General features: G+C 40.9%; 1 protein-coding gene across 1 annotated transcript; it reads left to right on the forward strand.

The window, feature by feature from the left end:
- The first annotated feature begins 1353 nt into the window (after window positions 1-1353).
- LOC134142489 (nucleolar RNA helicase 2-like) lies at window positions 1354-16998 on the forward strand. The gene is made up of 15 exons (XM_062579583.1): window positions 1354-1515; window positions 1874-2140; window positions 3394-3469; window positions 4022-4200; window positions 5555-5672; window positions 6563-6748; window positions 7270-7415; window positions 8407-8556; window positions 10303-10464; window positions 10911-11030; window positions 11840-11913; window positions 12146-12305; window positions 12589-12723; window positions 15352-15396; window positions 16411-16998. The coding sequence occupies exons 1-15, from the start codon at window positions 1411-1413 to the stop codon at window positions 16615-16617; spliced, it is 2130 nt and encodes a 709-aa protein (XP_062435567.1). The 5' UTR covers window positions 1354-1410; the 3' UTR covers window positions 16618-16998.
- Window positions 16999-17217: the final 219 nt, after the last annotated feature.

Genomic DNA, 17217 nt, shown 5'->3' on the forward strand with positions numbered 1-17217 from the left:
TAACAGTGCTGTAAATGCTATCAGACTCATCTGTGAGGCTGTCCCTAAAATCAAAGCTGTTTGTTAAATCTTTTGTCTATGTGGTATTTTGAGTTCTGCTGTATATTCCTGTTGCTCTCGTCTTTCAGTACTTCTTGTGACCTTGCTTCTAATAAAAACAAGGATCGATATACTTTGTTTGGATCATGTTATTAACCTGAAAATGTTGTGTTGCTCTAGCAGGAACTGTAGCACAGCAACAGGTCTATTTTACATTGTAGTTCTTAAAAGTTTCCTGCTTGCGCAGCAGGCCCTGAACTCTAAACCTTATGTTAGAAAAAAAGTAAACTCAAAGCAGATTGGCACGCACCTTTTTCATACAAAAGCTCTTTGAATCATAAAGGAAACTTTTCTCTCTGGGTTGTTGCGAAGACAACTACCAGGGCTCTTTGCTTGTGCCACAACAGGATATAGTCTTTGCAAATGAGGAGAAGGGATTGATGCAGGAGGGAAGCGATTAGATCAAGGCTGCTGTTTTGAAGTGATCTTTGCAGCCTGGTATGCGTAGGCACACCCTTGCACTGCTGGCCAGGGCCTTGCTTCTGCTAAGGGAATGACAACAGTGCGAACTGCTTTCCAGCTGTTCCTTCAAAGACAGCTTTAGGCTTTCTAGCCACAGGAAGGAAACAATGATCGTAAGCGGCCCACGCAGGGCTGGGGTCCTTTCTAAGCTCAGTCGTGTAGAAGACCTCTTCTTCGACTTAAAACGTGAATACTGGAGCCTGAGCCCGGTAGTAACGGGGCAGAGGGCTCGATCCGCAGGTTCGGGAGCCGCCGCTGTGGGAAGGTTCCCCTGGGAGCGAGTCTCGCCGTGAAGAGGAGGCGGAAACGCAGGCCGAGGCCGCAGCTGCCCTCAGCCGCGCCGCCGCCGCCGCCATCTTTGTCGCCGCGCTTCTCTCGGGTCCCTCGCTCCCGCGGCAGCGGCGAGCGGCCTCCTCGCCCGCTGTCAAAGCCCCGTCCGAGGGCTCAACCGGGCACTCGAGGCCCGGTGCAAGGCCAAGCCGAGGCGGGGAGGCGACGCCAGGCGACGCGGGTCGCCAGCGCCGCCCGCGCCCGTCATGGCGGGCGACCGGCCACGAGCCCCCACCGGCCGCGGGGCATGCCGGGCCGGGTAGTCCCGCCGGGGGGAGGGGCGCTCCCAGAGCCGCGGCCCTATTGGCTGGCGCGCGGCGGGGCGGGGCGGGACGCGCGCGGGGCGGGGCGGGGCGGGGCGGTTGCGCCGCCGCCGCCCCGCCCCCGCGTTGCCAGGGCGCGGGTTCCGGGTTCCGCGTTGTTCCGGGTTCCGGGGCGGGGCCCGGTCCTGTCAATCGGCGCGGCGCGGCGGCGGCGGCGGCGCGGCGCGGAGCGGAGCGGAGCGGCCGGCGAGCGGAGATGCCTGAGGCCACCCGGTTTTGCGCCAGCAGCGGGGCCGAGTCCGAGTCCGAGAGCCCTATGGAGAGCGAGTCGGCCCTGGAGAGCAGCCGGCGGCGGCACAAGGTACCGCCGAGGCCTGCGCGGCCCGGCGCGGCGCGGCCGCCGGCCGTTGCGTCGCTCGCGGCCGCCGGGCGCCACGTGCGCTCCCCCGCGGCGGGCGCGGCGCTTGGGCCCGGGCCGGGCGGCGCCGGCGGGGGTGGGAGGGGGGGTGCGGCGGGCGGGGCTGAGCCCCGGAAGGGAAGGCCGGGCCGGGCCGGGCCGGGCCCGCTGGCGGCGGCCGCGCGCGGCGAGGGGAGGCTGTTGCCGCGGGCGAGCGCCGCGGTGAGTAAGCGGCGCGGGAATCTCCGCTTGCAACTGCCGTGCGCGCTGCCTGCCGCGTGCTTCACGCGCGTGTGTTCTCGCTCGCCCTGGGGCGCACCAGAAGGAGAAAAAAGAGAAGCGGTCGAAGCACCACGAGAGGTCCAGGAGGAGGAGGTCTCCGTCGGATGAAAGCGAGCAATCCGAGGATGACCTTGATTCCCCGAAGCTCAAGCGAGCGCGGAGCGGCGATAAAGAAAACGGCGACAGCAGGGGGGACAGCCCGGAGCACCCGCGGTTATCTGCGCTGCGCGTGAAGTCCGCCCACAAGAAGCGGCACAGCAATTCCAGTGAAACGTCAAGCGGTGACTGCGACAGTGAGCAAGAGCAGGTAAAGCCGACGGTCCGTGTAGCTCGAGGGATGTCTTTAGCTTGCGACTCCTGCATTTGCAACAAGATCACATTTATACCAAGTTACTTTCAATTTTTGTCCTGCTCTAGCCATTGGGGAGGCTGCTGCTGCTCTTCAAGGCATAAAGCTAACTGACCTGTCTTTTGTGTCCATTATTTGTGAAACTTCAGCATTCTGCGAATGCTCCAGTTACCACTGTGGCATGGTTCCTCGACTTCGACAGCCTTAACGGCGTGGTAACCGCTGGCAGTCGGACAAGCTGCAGTGGGATGGTGCTTAAAAATGATTCAGCACCATTAGACGTGGTTTTAATTGCCAGAAATATATTTTTAATTGATGTGTTTTTGTTAGTGTGAGTTCTTTTCTGATGAAATAATAATTAGTTGTTTTTAGCTACTAGAAAAAGAAAACATTACATATTTACCTGTGTGCATACTTATTAAGTAGTAGTTAATGTGATGAGATGCTCCCTAATACAATAAAATATATTGTCATGCTTGTAAATCTTTTTGAGCCTTTAAGAATGACTTTATTTTTTATTTTTTCTGAATAATTTTGCTTGATTTAGCATCTTTAAAATTGTTTGATGAACCAGTTTTTTTTTTTAGAAAGAAAGCATATCATACTTACAGTTTGCTCTAAAAACTGTTATACCTGTATTTTTTGTTGCTTGTTTTTGTTTCTCATTCCAATTGATGCCAAACAGAGCCTCTAGAATTTCCATAGTTCAGCATTCTTTTCTCTCCTTCACTGCTTAAATCACTGTACTTTTAAAGTGATATGCTAGTAAGTAGGAACAGATAATAGCGATCTGCCTTTTAATGTTACTCTTTTCAGGACTGTTTTCTGTATCTGTAAATCACTGTACTATATTTGGGAGCAGAATATAGACTGTAGACTAAATACCAAACTTGGTTCTTGCCTGTTACAGCAAAGTATTCTAGGCCATCAGGAATTGCTTAAAAATATTATTTTAAAGCTTACTGGGATATTTGGTGCTTAAAGTTATGCTGTTAGATATGAAACTGGGTCTTACCACAGATCATTTTCATGCAACTTTGAAATACAATATTTAGCAAAACAAAGAAGGATCTGCAGCTGTATTTGTGATATTGTCACAGAAAATTTAACCTTTGGATATGACGTTAGTGCCTATGCCGTTATTTTGAATTTTCTGAATGATCATATGATACTCATGTGGAATGGTATCTGAATTGTTGTTTACCGAACAGGAGTTGAGTGAAGAACAGAAAGAAGGTGCTTTTTCCAATTTTTGTATTTCCAAAGGGACTGTTCAGCTTCTTCAAGGTAAATTTCTTGGCGTCACAGAAAATAAATGATTTTTTGTCATGTTTTCTTTATGCTCAACGTATTCAGTCAACATTTGAGATGGGCTCTGCTTGTGTGTATGCAAGCACAGATGTTACACAGAAGACAAAAGTTACTTCTATGTGAATAAAAGAATAATAGGTACACTTAGTATTCTGGGCATTAGTGTGGCTGAATTAGTATGAAACTGAGATAGAAATGAATTTGGCATGAAAGTAACAGATCTGCTTAGATAGATGGAGAGTATCCCATAAAGCCACAATATTTTAAGACCCTTTAATAAAAGGATAGTAACACCATCTGTCCAAGCTAGCAGTATCTTTAGTGATAGAAAGCTGGAGAATGAGTTAGAGAGTCCCAAGGCACTCTTTAAGTTAAACTCTGTAATGAAATGTATCAGTGAACGTGATGATATAGTCCTGACTTACTCTAGAGCTGGTGAATGTTCTGCTTGGGATGACTTCCTCTGAAGAGTATGCAAGAACAACTGTAACATGATTATATTAAAGAAGTCTGTTTAAATTGCCACAGCTCGAGGAGTAACGTACCTGTTTCCCGTGCAAGTAAAGACCTTTCACCCAGTGTATTCTGGCAAAGATGTAATTGCTCAAGCACGAACCGGAACTGGGAAAACATTCTCTTTTGCTATTCCCTTAATTGAAAAGCTTCAGGCAGACACACAAGAAAGAAGAAGAGGCCGTTCACCAAAGGTAACTACAAGTTATAATGGGTGTTTTTGCTTTGTCATGTTTCTGAGTGATTCAGATTTTTAATCTACTGGAAAAGTTCTTCAGGTCTGTGCAGGGATAAGCTAACCCATGTTAAAGACTCTTTGATAGTGGTGTTCATTCGGGCTGTACCTGCATCCTGTGCTGCCTCATGCCCTCTGATCAAGATCAAAGAGCAGTGTAGCTCTGCTCACTTGTCAGTTCCCTCTTGCTGCTTTTACAAGAAGACTGACACTGCAGGGATTCAACCTGTCACTAGTTATTTTTGGCCTCTTCTGCTAGAGTCCAGTAGTCACTGGTATAAAGCAAAGATCCAAGAGGCTGTGGAATTTGATGTTACCAGTTTAGGACATCTCTGGATGCCTCTTTTTTTCCCCCCAGGTTAGCAACAGATTAGAGACTTTGATTAGTAAAAGACTGTCTATTAAGCATATTTGTTTAAATAGCAAGTAATGGAAGATTTCGAGAACAGACTCATCTTTCATTAGGACTACCTCCAGGAGTCAAAGCTTTTTCTCCGGAGGATGCAGGCACATTACTAGCTCTGTAATTTCTGCAAGGGAATACAGATGTGTTGTGTATCTCCTTTCACAAAATTCTTAAGATGACTTCCAAAACTAGATGGGGCAAAGCAGATCATACCATCATTAATGGGAGGAAAGCTCACTTTGTCTGTTTAATTCATCTTGTCACCCATCTCATAGATTAATTGAAAGTTGTATTGCAGAACTAGAACCAGATGTTTTATCCATATTCAGAGTCTTTACATCTGCCAATCTAAGTAGATGGTGACTGAGAATGCTGGTTGCAGATTTGGCACGTTTTTTTTTTTGCAGAGAAAGGAAAGCTTTCTTCAAAGAAGTCAAGTCTTAAAATAGAAACGTTTTCCTGCCTCACTCTGCCATAGTACACTGCTTCTCACTTTCTTTAATGTGATCCATATTGAAAGAAATTACAGAACAAGTATTTTAAGGTTTCTTCTGTTGAGCCACTGCTACCAGATTTGCAGTCAGTATTAAACTAAAGCATATACACATCCAGAAGAAAGTTTTTATAGTTGATATATTCTAGAGTCAAAGTTAGGTAAGATTTAAGTACCTCTTGTATTTTGCATTTAAAAAAAATTAGCTTGTCCTAAATGAATGTGTGCTGAGGGAGATTAATGATGTTCTGAGAATTTTAAGCAGTGTATTTTCCTGATCTTTGGTTAGATAACTTTATTTCAACCTGAATTGTTTTTTAATGGTGTAATGTTTGCACCTAAACTGAAGTCTAGTGGCTCCTTGGCAGAAGTTTTGTTGAGAGAATCTCCCTATATGGTTTTGCTTCTATCTAGGTATTAGTTCTTGCTCCAACGAGAGAGCTGGCAAACCAGGTTGCCAAAGACTTCAAGGACATCACAAGAAAACTCACAGTAGCTTGTTTTTATGGAGGAACTCCATATAATGGACAGAGTAAGTGACACTTTTGACCAGTAATTGAAATATAGATTGACTGGCATATTTGAAAAATGCAATTGACTCTCCCCAAACACATGTTGTGTTCAAGAGCTGGAGAGCGTTCATGGGGAAGTTAGTAGCTCAGTATGTATCCTTTCATGGTGGGAAATAAGCATAGTTGTCAACTATATTCTTAGTATTCTTTGTCTGCTAACGTACTGTAAACCAAAATGAAAGAGACTGTGTTTTGTGTGTTTATACAGAGTATTCAGTCTAGGTTCTTGTAAACATTTATATTAAGTCTTTGAGCTGTGGGTGGGTATGATAATTTTTTTTTGCCTGATAATGAGATTGTATGTTCAGAAGATCTGTAAATTGGAGGAGCTGTGTATTCTGACTGTGTAGTTACACAATCTTGATAGTCATACAAAGAGCTAGTCAGTGTAGGAATGAGAATAAGGTCTTTTGTCACAATAGATCCATTTTTTCATTCCAAACTTAGAAAAGAGGTGAATCACTAATTCAGACAATCAAATGAAGAAATATTTTTTTAAAAAAAGGTTTGTTGTAAAAACAGTCGGACAATTTGAGAAGAGCTCACTTTTTCCAAAGTATGTCTAAACATACTCCTTTGCTTAATTCACACCATGAGGCGATGGATAGGGGATGAGCAGTTCTCCACATCTTCAAGAAGAGCAGTAGTGCTTCTGCCTATATTTACTACTTTTTCCCTCAATTTCCTTGTCTTCATCATTTGCTCTAATATCAGTTTGTGAGGAAAATTGTTATATGTTTTAAAAAGCTGTTGTCTCAATATTACTCAGTTGACAAGTCTTTCTAATGTAGAGAATGCTCACTGGTTCACTGCTAACTTCTCTTCTGCTCTTTCCTGCTTTTTTAATCAGTTGATCTCATTAGAAGTGGCATTGATATTTTGGTTGGCACACCCGGTCGAATCAAGGACCATCTTCAGAACGGCAAGTTAGACCTTAGCAAGGTGAAACATGTTGTCCTTGATGAAGTCGACCAGATGTTGGACATGGGATTTGCTGAACAAGTGGAGGACATATTACGAGTTGCGTACAAGAAGGGTAATCTCAATATTTAAACAAATAGTAAGGAATATTAGTAATTATTATTCTACTGAAACTCAGGTATGTTTTCCAAAGCTTACAAGCTGGCTTTATCTTGAAAAGACTTGATAGTATATTCTAGGAAATGTGCTGTGAAGGTAATCTGTGAGGAAGAGTTGCAAAACTGGGAGTCACTCATAGAACCTTTGCAAAACTTAAAATCCAGTAACTAGAGATTTTTAGATAACTTTGACACCTATCTATAAGTTGTACCTTGTCTCTTCTGATTGAAAGGAATCATAAGCTTTTATGCCCTTTTCATCACTTGAAAGCAGACTGAATTTTTGCTCATAGCTTTTTCCCTAAACTTGAAAATTTTTCGACTTTCTAGAGTTTTTTTTTCTCTCCCTGTTTAAAATTTTCACTGTATACTTTACATACTGAGATTTGATTCATATTTTTAAAATTTTTTGAGAAACTAGTATACCTCTATAAGAGGCAAGAAACCAAGGTTTTGAAACATTGTTCTGTTTTTTAAGATTCTGAAGACAATCCCCAGACGCTACTGTTTTCTGCAACTTGCCCACATTGGGTGTATGATGTAGCTAAGAAATACATGAAGTCTAAATATGAGCAGATTGACCTCATTGGGAGAAGAACTCAAAAGGCTGCTACAACAGTAGAAGTGAGTAACCTATCTAATGCAGAATATTTTCAGTTGTCTTCCTTTTTCCTTTCTGCCTGAAATGATCATCCCATCCCAAGCTACATTATCAAGAAAATTGCTTTGAGAATTATTTTTTAGGCAGAAGACACATCACAACTATTCACACTGTTCCTAGGTTTAGGATTTCTTTCTGCTCTTACTGCATCCAGTAACCCTATAGACTTTTAGTCTGCTATGCTTCAGTTGTTGGTTGTTTCTGCTTTCAGAGAAAAGCAGGACATGATTTTATCTCAGAGTTGCAAGCAAAAGGCATACATTAACCAGGCTTTTTTAAATTACCACAGACATCACCACTGAATTCCGGTGTTTGGCATAGAGGAGGCTTTTTCAGACTTTTTGTTTTTCCCCTTATTAGGCCTTTGCTTGCTATGCCAGAAATACATACAAGAAATACATATGCAAGAAATACAATACATGTATGTTAGAGGCCTGAATTAGTTTTGTTTACATGATAAAGTAAGGTATTTGCTTCTGTTTAAATATTGTCTAACAGTTATTTTGACTAACCAGTTGTACATGTCACAATTGTATCAGTAGGATTGAAAGACTCTTAATCTTGAGTTTGCAAAGAACTTGTAAGGCACTGTTTGTTAGTATCTCTTTATCTGACATAAAGCTGTAGTTAATAGAAATATGGTAAATTCTGCATTCTTGACTGTCCACCAGAGAAATACTAGGTCATCTCCTGTTTTTTCCTTGCTTTACAAAGGTAATGTATAGACTGCCACCTTTTTTTTTCTCTTACTATAGTTACTTTGCTTACTGTTAGACTAATCATGATGGACATAGGGGCCTTATAGATTATGCAAGTTGCAGGAATGTGAGTGAGCATGTTTTGTCCCTCAAGAAACTGTACAACTCTCTAGTATTTGTGAATTTTAGTTTCAAATGTATTGAAACAGAAATTTGTGGTTTTATGTAAGCTAAACATTGGAATTCTTTTCCACAGCATTTGGCTATAGAGTGTCACTGGTCTCAGAGAGCTGCAGTTATTGGGGATGTCATTCAGGTCTACAGTGGCAGCCATGGGCGGACCATTGTCTTTTGTGAGACCAAAAAGGAGGCGAATGAACTGGCTTTGAATGCTTCAATCAAACAGGTATTTTTTCTTCTGTATTGAGTAAATAAACCTGTCACAGATATATCAACCCTATGTTAATTTCAGACCAGTGTAAAGTTTGGAAAAGTGATTCTTCAGAGTGGATAAAGTACATTTTTGCTGGCAGACTGATGCTTTCAAAACTTTTAAATGCCAAAAATCTCTTAAAAAAAATCGTTGAAAGTTTATAGCATAGTCTTCAAGACTGGGCTGCACTAATAGATACTGGGCTGTATTTTTTTTTAAGAGGAAAAGGTCTCATTGACATTAAATGAAAAAGTTGCAAATTAAATTATCCTTCAGAAAGCACTCTCTCTTGGGTTAAAAAATGGTAACAAGAAGATTTGAGCGCTACTAGGATAATAGGTCTTGGTACTGGAATAGCACTTACAGAGCTGCAAGGCCGACATTAATAGTTTTGGGCTGTATCTGTGTTTCATTAAGATGCTTATTAGCTTTTAGGAAGAGTTTAAAGGTCTATACATAGAAATAATTTGGTCTCTCAACTCTTGCGAATGGTCTTTAGTTTATGCCTGAGATTTTTGCCACAGCATTCTTTAACTGTGGTGGAAGATAACTGGTTGATGTAGTGGTGTGGCAATGTCTAAGATGTGACACTGGTGCTGCTTGCTCCTTTATGGTGGTGGTATCACAGCAACTTCTTCTTTTGTTTGTGTTTTCATGGAGGAGATGGGTTACCGTATGTCTAGAAAGCAGTGTAGCATTGTGTTTCTAGGGAAAGGAGAAGCTTTTTCATCTGCCACAACTGTGTTGAGGAGTGTTTCTCCCGCACTCCTAGATGACCTCACTAACAGCTAAACCTGAGCGTGGAGCCTTATCCTGCGTTACTGGTGGTGTTAGTGATATCAAATCTTGCATAGGCAATGCAGAACTCTGATCTTGGCAGGTAAGAGAAGGAAATTACTTAGATGTTTCTGATTCAGCATTTTAATGCTTGCTAACAGAATATATCCCTGTTACCTCTTTCAGGTGACATTAATCTAAAACTGTCTGAAAATGTTTTTTTTTTTTTTTAACTCTGAAGTGATCCTAACATCATGTTAGTATTTTTTTTTAAATCACTCTGTTTACATGTGAAAAGCATGGAAGCAAGCTATAGGTAAAATATTGTCAAATATGAAGTGGAGAAAAAATGATTTTAATTAGTATGTTTTGGTCTTTTTATGTGTGATTGCTGTGATACAGAGGGACTTTCAGAATATTTGGATTAAAAATTTTTTTTGAAACTATATATATATATATATATATATATATATATTTAAGACAACTTCTATTTTTGACCTTTAATTGGTAGAGGGGAAATTGATTATATTAAAGGGGAGTAAGAAGTAACCCTATTTTGGAAAAAGTGTAAAGTTGAATATTGTGGAGGCCTGAGGACATTTTGTCAAAGATGCCTATTTGGAAACAACTTCAGTCTTGCACGGAGGGCGTGGACTGAGTTGGGGCACAGTTGTTATACCCATCTTTAATTACTGTGGCCTGTGATAAGACATTCATTGCTATTCTACTTTCCTTACATTGGTAAATGTCTATTAAAGATATGAATAAGAAGCACTGAGTAAATATTGCAAGACACCTAAAATATAAATTCTGATAATTCTTTTTTTTTGTATCTTGTCATACAATAGCTATTGCATACGATATAGTTGTAGCCACAAGTGGCCATAAAATGGAGTATTATTTTGGGTTTTTGTACAGCCCTGTAATAATACTGTTTTTCAGGACTGCCAGTCATTGCATGGTGACATTCCTCAAAAGCAAAGGGAGATAACACTGAAAGGTTTTAGAAATGGTGTGTTTAAAGTTTTGGTTGCAACGAATGTAGCTGCCCGTGGTTTGGATATCCCTGAAGTTGACCTGGTTGTGCAAGGTTCGCCACCAAAGGTAGGAGATGGATATGCTGGGTGTTTTGTAGTATAAATCACAGTCTTGTTTTCAAGACCTCAACAGTGAGAACACTGGCCGAAGTTTCAATGAATTCACTAATAATGTCTCAGAAACCATGTTGCACACGTTGACATGCAGGAGCCATGAGTGGCCTTGTATAGAGGTATACACACTCAAAAGTTTTCTCAGGTTTCCTGTGGTGATGCCAAAACAAGGCTTAGGTGACCCATATGCATGATTCTGGCTTTCAAACCATGTTTTTTAGAAGGTTATGGAAATGCTTACTTTTCTGACTTTAATTTAAAAAAGCACCGTTTCTCTGACTTCTCAGATGCAATTACTGTGCATTATTCAGGCTTAACTGGAACAGCTTCTGTTAAGTTATGAATTTAACTTTGAATGAACTGATATAATTGGATAAAATAAAGATATTTATTTTGAAGGATGTGGAGTCCTACATCCATCGTTCTGGACGCACAGGTCGAGCTGGCCGAACTGGGATCTGTATCTGTTTTTATCAGCGAAAGGAAGAAAATCAATTAAGATACGTGGAGCAAAAAGCGGTAAAGTGTAGTTTTTTGCTAGTCGTGAACACTCAAATGTATTGTGATAGGGTAGCATATCAAATCATCGTGCCTTATTTTGTTCAATAGTTTGATTATGGCATATACCTTATAAAGGATCTACTTGAGGCTCAATTTATCTTAGAGAGTTTGTGTATATAGTCATTTACTGTGGAGGAGGCAGCACACTACCAGTTCTCATACCCAGGCATTTTCAGCAAATGCCAGTGAGATTGTACCTGTGGAAATGAAAAAGAAGCTAGCAGGATTTCAGTTTACTTTTCTCCCTGGCTCATCATGTGATCAGTGATCTCCATATCTGTAGCTTTATTGAGAACTGTTACTCTGATTTAAGCACTTTGTGCTGTTCCATATGATAGCTTTCTCATCGATTAAGCATTTAGTTGGGATGAAATGGCTTAGTCTTAGGCATGTAAAATTCAGGAGACTTGGATTTAGAAAGGCTGTGTAAACTGTACGTTAATCTGATTTACTTGGATTTATAATTTTGTGTAGAGTATATAGGCCTTTTCTTCTGGAATAGCCAACATGGTTTCTATTCATTTGAGTTTAAGGCTACTGGATCATTTAAACTGACCTTTGTCCACTAAATGCTTTTAAATGGTACCGATTTTCCTGTGAGCTTAACTTCATAATTTTCACTAGCAAACGCAGAGAGATAAAAGGTGAAAAGCACAAGAAAAATGTAAAGTATAAATGTTTGTTTTGTTGGAAAACAACAATATCTTTTGTAGAACTCCGTTATTTATAGGCTGTAACTTTTGTCTGCATTTCACTGTAAATTTCAGGGCATTACATTTAAGCGTGTTGGTGTTCCTACTGCTACAGATATAATAAAAGCTTCCAGCAAAGATGCCATCAGGTATGTTCAGTGACTTAAGCCCCATTATATCTTTTGTATCTTTCTAATTCAAAATGGCTGTTTGAATTGCTTATTGCCATCTCTTTGTAAGAATGCTGATACCAATCAATAACTGATCTCTATTAAAGCCCTAGATTGCTGTTTTTTCTTCTGTTTGAGTCTACGAGTCTACTAAATACCACTGTGTAAAATTTTCTCCTTGTCTAGCAGTCTTTTTGCTTTAAATACTTAGGTGTCTGGATTCTGTTCCTCAAACTGCTATTGAGTATTTCAAAGAATCTGCTCGGTGGCTAATACAAGAGAAGGGGCCAGTTAATGCCCTGGCTGCGGCTCTAGCCCATATTTCAGGCGCTACTTCCATTGAACAGCGCTCGCTGCTCAACTCGGATGCTGTAAGTGTGTTTAGCTTAACAGTTGTCTCGAATTTGAAAAACTCTGCTTTAAATATATAATTATCTCTTTATGGTTTTGTTTATGGGAATTGCAGTTAAACCACAAAGAACTACTTTTTTAGTTAAAAGCAGAAATATGAGAGAACAGTGTATTTATAACCACTGTAACAGTAACCATTTTAAAAACTTCTTTTATAACTTGTGAATAAGCAGGTTTCTTATGCGTGGTAGATGAATTGAAGCTGTGACTGAATGAAAAGTAAGAAAATTTCTTACTCTTTAGGGATTTGTTACAATGATACTACGCTGCTCAGAAGAAATAAACAATATGAGCTATGCTTGGCGAAGTTTGCGAGATCAGTTGGGTGACGATATTGATAGGAAAGTGAACAGAATGTGTTTCATCAAGGGAAGAATGGTAAGCTTTTTTTGTATCTCTGCTACTGTTCTCTCTTGTTACAGCCTTTTCTCAGCAACTACTCAGAGAAATATTTGTGGTATGGTGTTCTTTTTTTTTTTTTTTTTTTTTTTTTTGCCATTCAAGGCCCTTTAGACAAGGACATGATTCTCTGGCAGAAGGATGGGCCTAATCTATCTCATTAGCGGTCATCGCGGGGATGTAGGGCTCTGCTCTGCTGGCATGTTAAGGAGGTAGTACAATGCAGTATAACTGTGAAAGTCTCTGTAGGGATAACTATATGGGTAAAAGGTGTACACAGTTTACACTGTACCTTTATGGTTAAATGTAGAACAGGATTTCTTGGTTAAATGTAGAACAAGATTTCTTAAGACACTGTCAGTTCTGATAATGCATATCTGTCATTTCTGCCACCTAAAACTGAAAGATCAGAAAATTATTTTTGAACTGTGTAGATTACATTGTTAAAACCACTATAGCAAAACACAATGCAAGACAGTTATTTTAATGAATCTAATTCACTCTTTTCTCTTGGACTTCACATACATTTTCACAAGGGTGAGAACATGCATGATCAGTCTGTCTGAGTATTATTTGTGGTGACACAGAGGACAAGGGATGCTGCCTGTTGAGTCCTCATCATGTCTTCTGTTTTCTTTAGCAAACATATTGTGCCTTTTGTACCCTTAAGGAGTTGACATTGATCTTTTTCCTTTTCGTTATGTTCTAATTTTGTAAGTTACTAGACAGTATTGTTGATTTGTTTTTCCCCTTTTCTGGGTGTAGTTTTCATTTTCTTGATCTAGGTGTGCTGAGAAGCTGTAGAGATACCATGATCTTAATGACTTACTCATTTAGGTGCTGTCAATGCATGCCATTCTTTTTTCTCTTCTTGTGCTGTTACTTTGCTCGTGCTTTCATATACCCCTACATTTTCGTTCATGTCTATGTTAAAGTTTCTGTTAAAAGATCTCTGTATAAACACTTGGTAAATGATAACTAGTTAGTTGTATTTCCCTCTTTTCTCTATGGTTTATGTTGGGGTGGGGCAGTAGACAAACTAAAAAGACCTCAAAACTGTTTGAAGACGTTGTGAGGACACTTGAGAGACAGATGTTGAATTAACATTTCATGTAGAGATCTGTAATAGAAATGTTAAGATTGGTATGAATGGAGGTTGAACGTAAGGGGGTTTGGAAGTATGAAAAAGAAGGAGATGAAAGAAGGACTAGTGTTGATGGCACCTAGATTAGCAAATCATCAAAAGTGCAGCGCCTCTATATGCAATGCCACGTACATGCACAAATCTGGAAAAGTAAGAGCCTGAAACAAGGGGCCACCTACACCCCAACTAAAACAAAGGACTACAGATTCTAGCAATTAAGGAACGATGTGGGCACATAAACATCGGAGCCTTAGGACATCCAACTAAGGAAGGAGAAGGATGGTCCCAGTGACTTGCAGAGATGGGATAGGGTGGAGATAAACAAGTTCATAACCACTGTCAGCTCCTAAAAGACAAAAAAACAACCCCCCCCCCCCAAACCATTATGATGCCTGAATACTAGACAGACTGCTTGGATGCATCTTGATACTTGGATATGAGATTGAGTGAAATTGGTGGGTTGTGTGTGTTTTTTTTTTTTTTTTTAACAGTCACCATCCCTTCCTATGAAGTCTTGCCGTTGACTTTCTCACAACGTTGCAACGTTATTTACTATATTTAAAATGATTTGTTTTGTAATTTGTTCCTTTTAAATTTTCTATTTCCTTGGAGGCAGCATGTGCGTTATGAATACATGCATTCTAAGGCTTCTTTCTAGCTTTAGAACAAGGTTGTATAATTGTAAATGTTTTAAACTCGAGTTTTAAGGTGTTTCTTAAAATCTTGACTTAGGTGCCTTGTGTATACTCTCCTACATTCCACCTTTGTAAAAGCTGACCTACACATTTCACATTATGAATTTCATACGTAGTCTACCAGGTTTCTTGTCAAGACATTTCTGATTTTAAATTTTGACTTACAGGACATTCTTTATGCTAGTGAACCATTTTACTACCTCTGTGACTCTAAAGTTTCCTTTTAAAGTGTGTCCTTCTCACTTGTTATTTGATATTGGCTTCATTGATAAGACTTCTCTTATTGCCCTTGCTTCTGTTTCTGTTCAAAGCATTTTTCTGCATTTGATCTGCGGAACACTACAGACAGTTTTCCATACCAGAGTTTCAACTCCCTATATCCAAACTTCTGACTTGAAAAAATTTACAAAATGAGTAATGCACAAGCCAGCAGACCACAGCTCAGGATGGAAGGGGGTTAAAAGCCTGTTAAAGAGCAAGGAAATAGATATTGGAAGCATTGTCTATGCAGAGTACAGGAAAAAATGCATAAATATTTGAGAAAACAATACGGAAGTGCAGGTATCAATGTTGTGTGAGACACTGATGAAACTGTACAAAGATTTCAAAGCATGTTATGTCTTTGACTTACTGTTAATTGTTTTATCAATTTGAGATGTAAAACGGTTTGTTTTAGTACATAGCTGGGTTTTTTGTGTGTGTGTTTCCTAGTCATAATCAGTTAGAAAGGTGAGATTTGAATCCATTTAAATTATTTTCTCTTTTTAGGGTGTGTGCTTTGATATTCCTGCAGCAGACCAAAAGGAAATAGAGGTAATGCCTTCACTGAAGTTTCTGGTTACAGCAGACTAAATGAAACTGGCTTGACTGGGTCAGACTGAAGATTTTATCTAGCCTGTATCCTGATTTTTATAGTGGCTGAAAGGGATGCCAGATGAAGGATCAGAAGATCAGAACAAGCATATAGTGATCATTTCTTAAAATATTTCCCTGGTCTCCAAAAATCTGTAGCTTGAGACTTTCCAGTGAGAATAGTGTTGGTGTGAACCTCCCTATCCCTGTTACTGCTGTGGGATTGATTTTTTTTTTTTTTTTTGTAGACGTGTTTCATTACACTTAAGAGACCTTTTCTCCATGTTACTATTCTCTTCACCCAGAATTTCCTGTACAGAAAAGTAAATTCCAGATCAGATTTTTATTTTGGCAGAATTAATATTTTTATGACAAAATTCCCTAGACTTCCAATCTTTCCTTCAGGTGTTACTCCCTTAGTGCATCTCCATACCCTCATGCATTTGTTCACTCTTGAAGCAATTTTTTCTTCTGGATTGGAGGTTAATCAAGGAGTGGGATGAGGCTGGGGTGTTGGAGGATCAGTAGGAACTCTAGCTGCACTCCTATCAATGGAAAAGTGGGGGAAGAATTTACTGATGAGGCTGCTCTGTAAATCCCTAAGGTGAGCTTCAGTTGAGTTTTACAGTATCTGATGGTGTTTGGGTTTGTATTTGGGTCGGATGACGGCTGCCATCACAGGGGTGAAGCTCTCGGGGTGAGAGTTTCTGTTATGCAGGCTGCTGACTGGCCCCGGTGTCACAGACTTGTGCTCTGCACAGCAGCATGCACAACAGCACATGTCCTTGGACACCTGCAGCTTTTTTCTTAAAATCTTGAGACCTGCGTTGACCAGTTTAGTTAGAAACTTAAATACCTTGTATTTGCTAATATTCTTCCCTCAATTATTCAATCAAGCTGATTTTAATAATTACAAAATACATGGTATTTGTATTCCTCGAATGTAACGTGGTATGTGTGACTTTGTTTTAACAGGGAAGATGGGAAGATTCCAAACAATGGCGTTTGTGTGTGGCAACTGAGTTACCTGAGCTGTTGGAATCGCAGCGAGGAGGAGGAGGAGGAGGAGGAAGTGGCCGGAGTTTCTCGAGCTCCAGGAGTGGGAGGCGCGGAGGTTCTGGGAGAAACAGATTCAGAAGCAGAGGCCAGAAACGGAGTTTTGACAGAGCGTTTGATCGCTAACTTCAACAATGCAGGAGTAGAAAATAATGGGACTGAAGTATTTTATACCACATTCAAATAGGCTGTTCCTGTATGTTTGTACCACTTTGAAAAAAATCTGTCATTCAGATTTTTTTTTCCCTCAGTGCTACTTTGGTCATAAGTAAGATCCTGTTCACTTCAAAAAAGAAAAAAAAAAAAGAAGAATAAAAAGCAAAGCAACTTTCCCTTTCTTGTATCGTCATCTCGGCTGCGTGTAAAAGCTAAGCCCGTAGCGCTCAATATGGCTGTTGCATTCAAAACCTGGCTCATTCACTGTATAATGTATAGACCTCAACTGCCGGTTGATCCCTGTACATTTTCAAAAAAGAAAAAAAAATAAAGTATTATTTTACAACTTCACTTGTACGCGGACCGTGCTGTTTCGAAGGGGCTGAAGCGGCGCGTGGCCGCAGAAAGCGGGCGGGGGCAGGGCCCGGCGGAAGGGGCGGGCCGGGCCGGGCCGGGCCGAGCCGAGCCGAGCCGAGCCGAGCCGGGCGGGGCGGTGGCGGCGGCCGCATGGGCGCTGCGTGGGGCGGCGCGGGGCGGCTGGGCCTGGCGGCGGCGCGGGGGGGGGCGCGG

The sequence above is a fragment of the Rhea pennata genome, chromosome 7, assembly GCF_028389875.1.
Source record: "Rhea pennata isolate bPtePen1 chromosome 7, bPtePen1.pri, whole genome shotgun sequence".
NCBI lineage: Eukaryota > Metazoa > Chordata > Aves > Rheiformes > Rheidae > Rhea > Rhea pennata.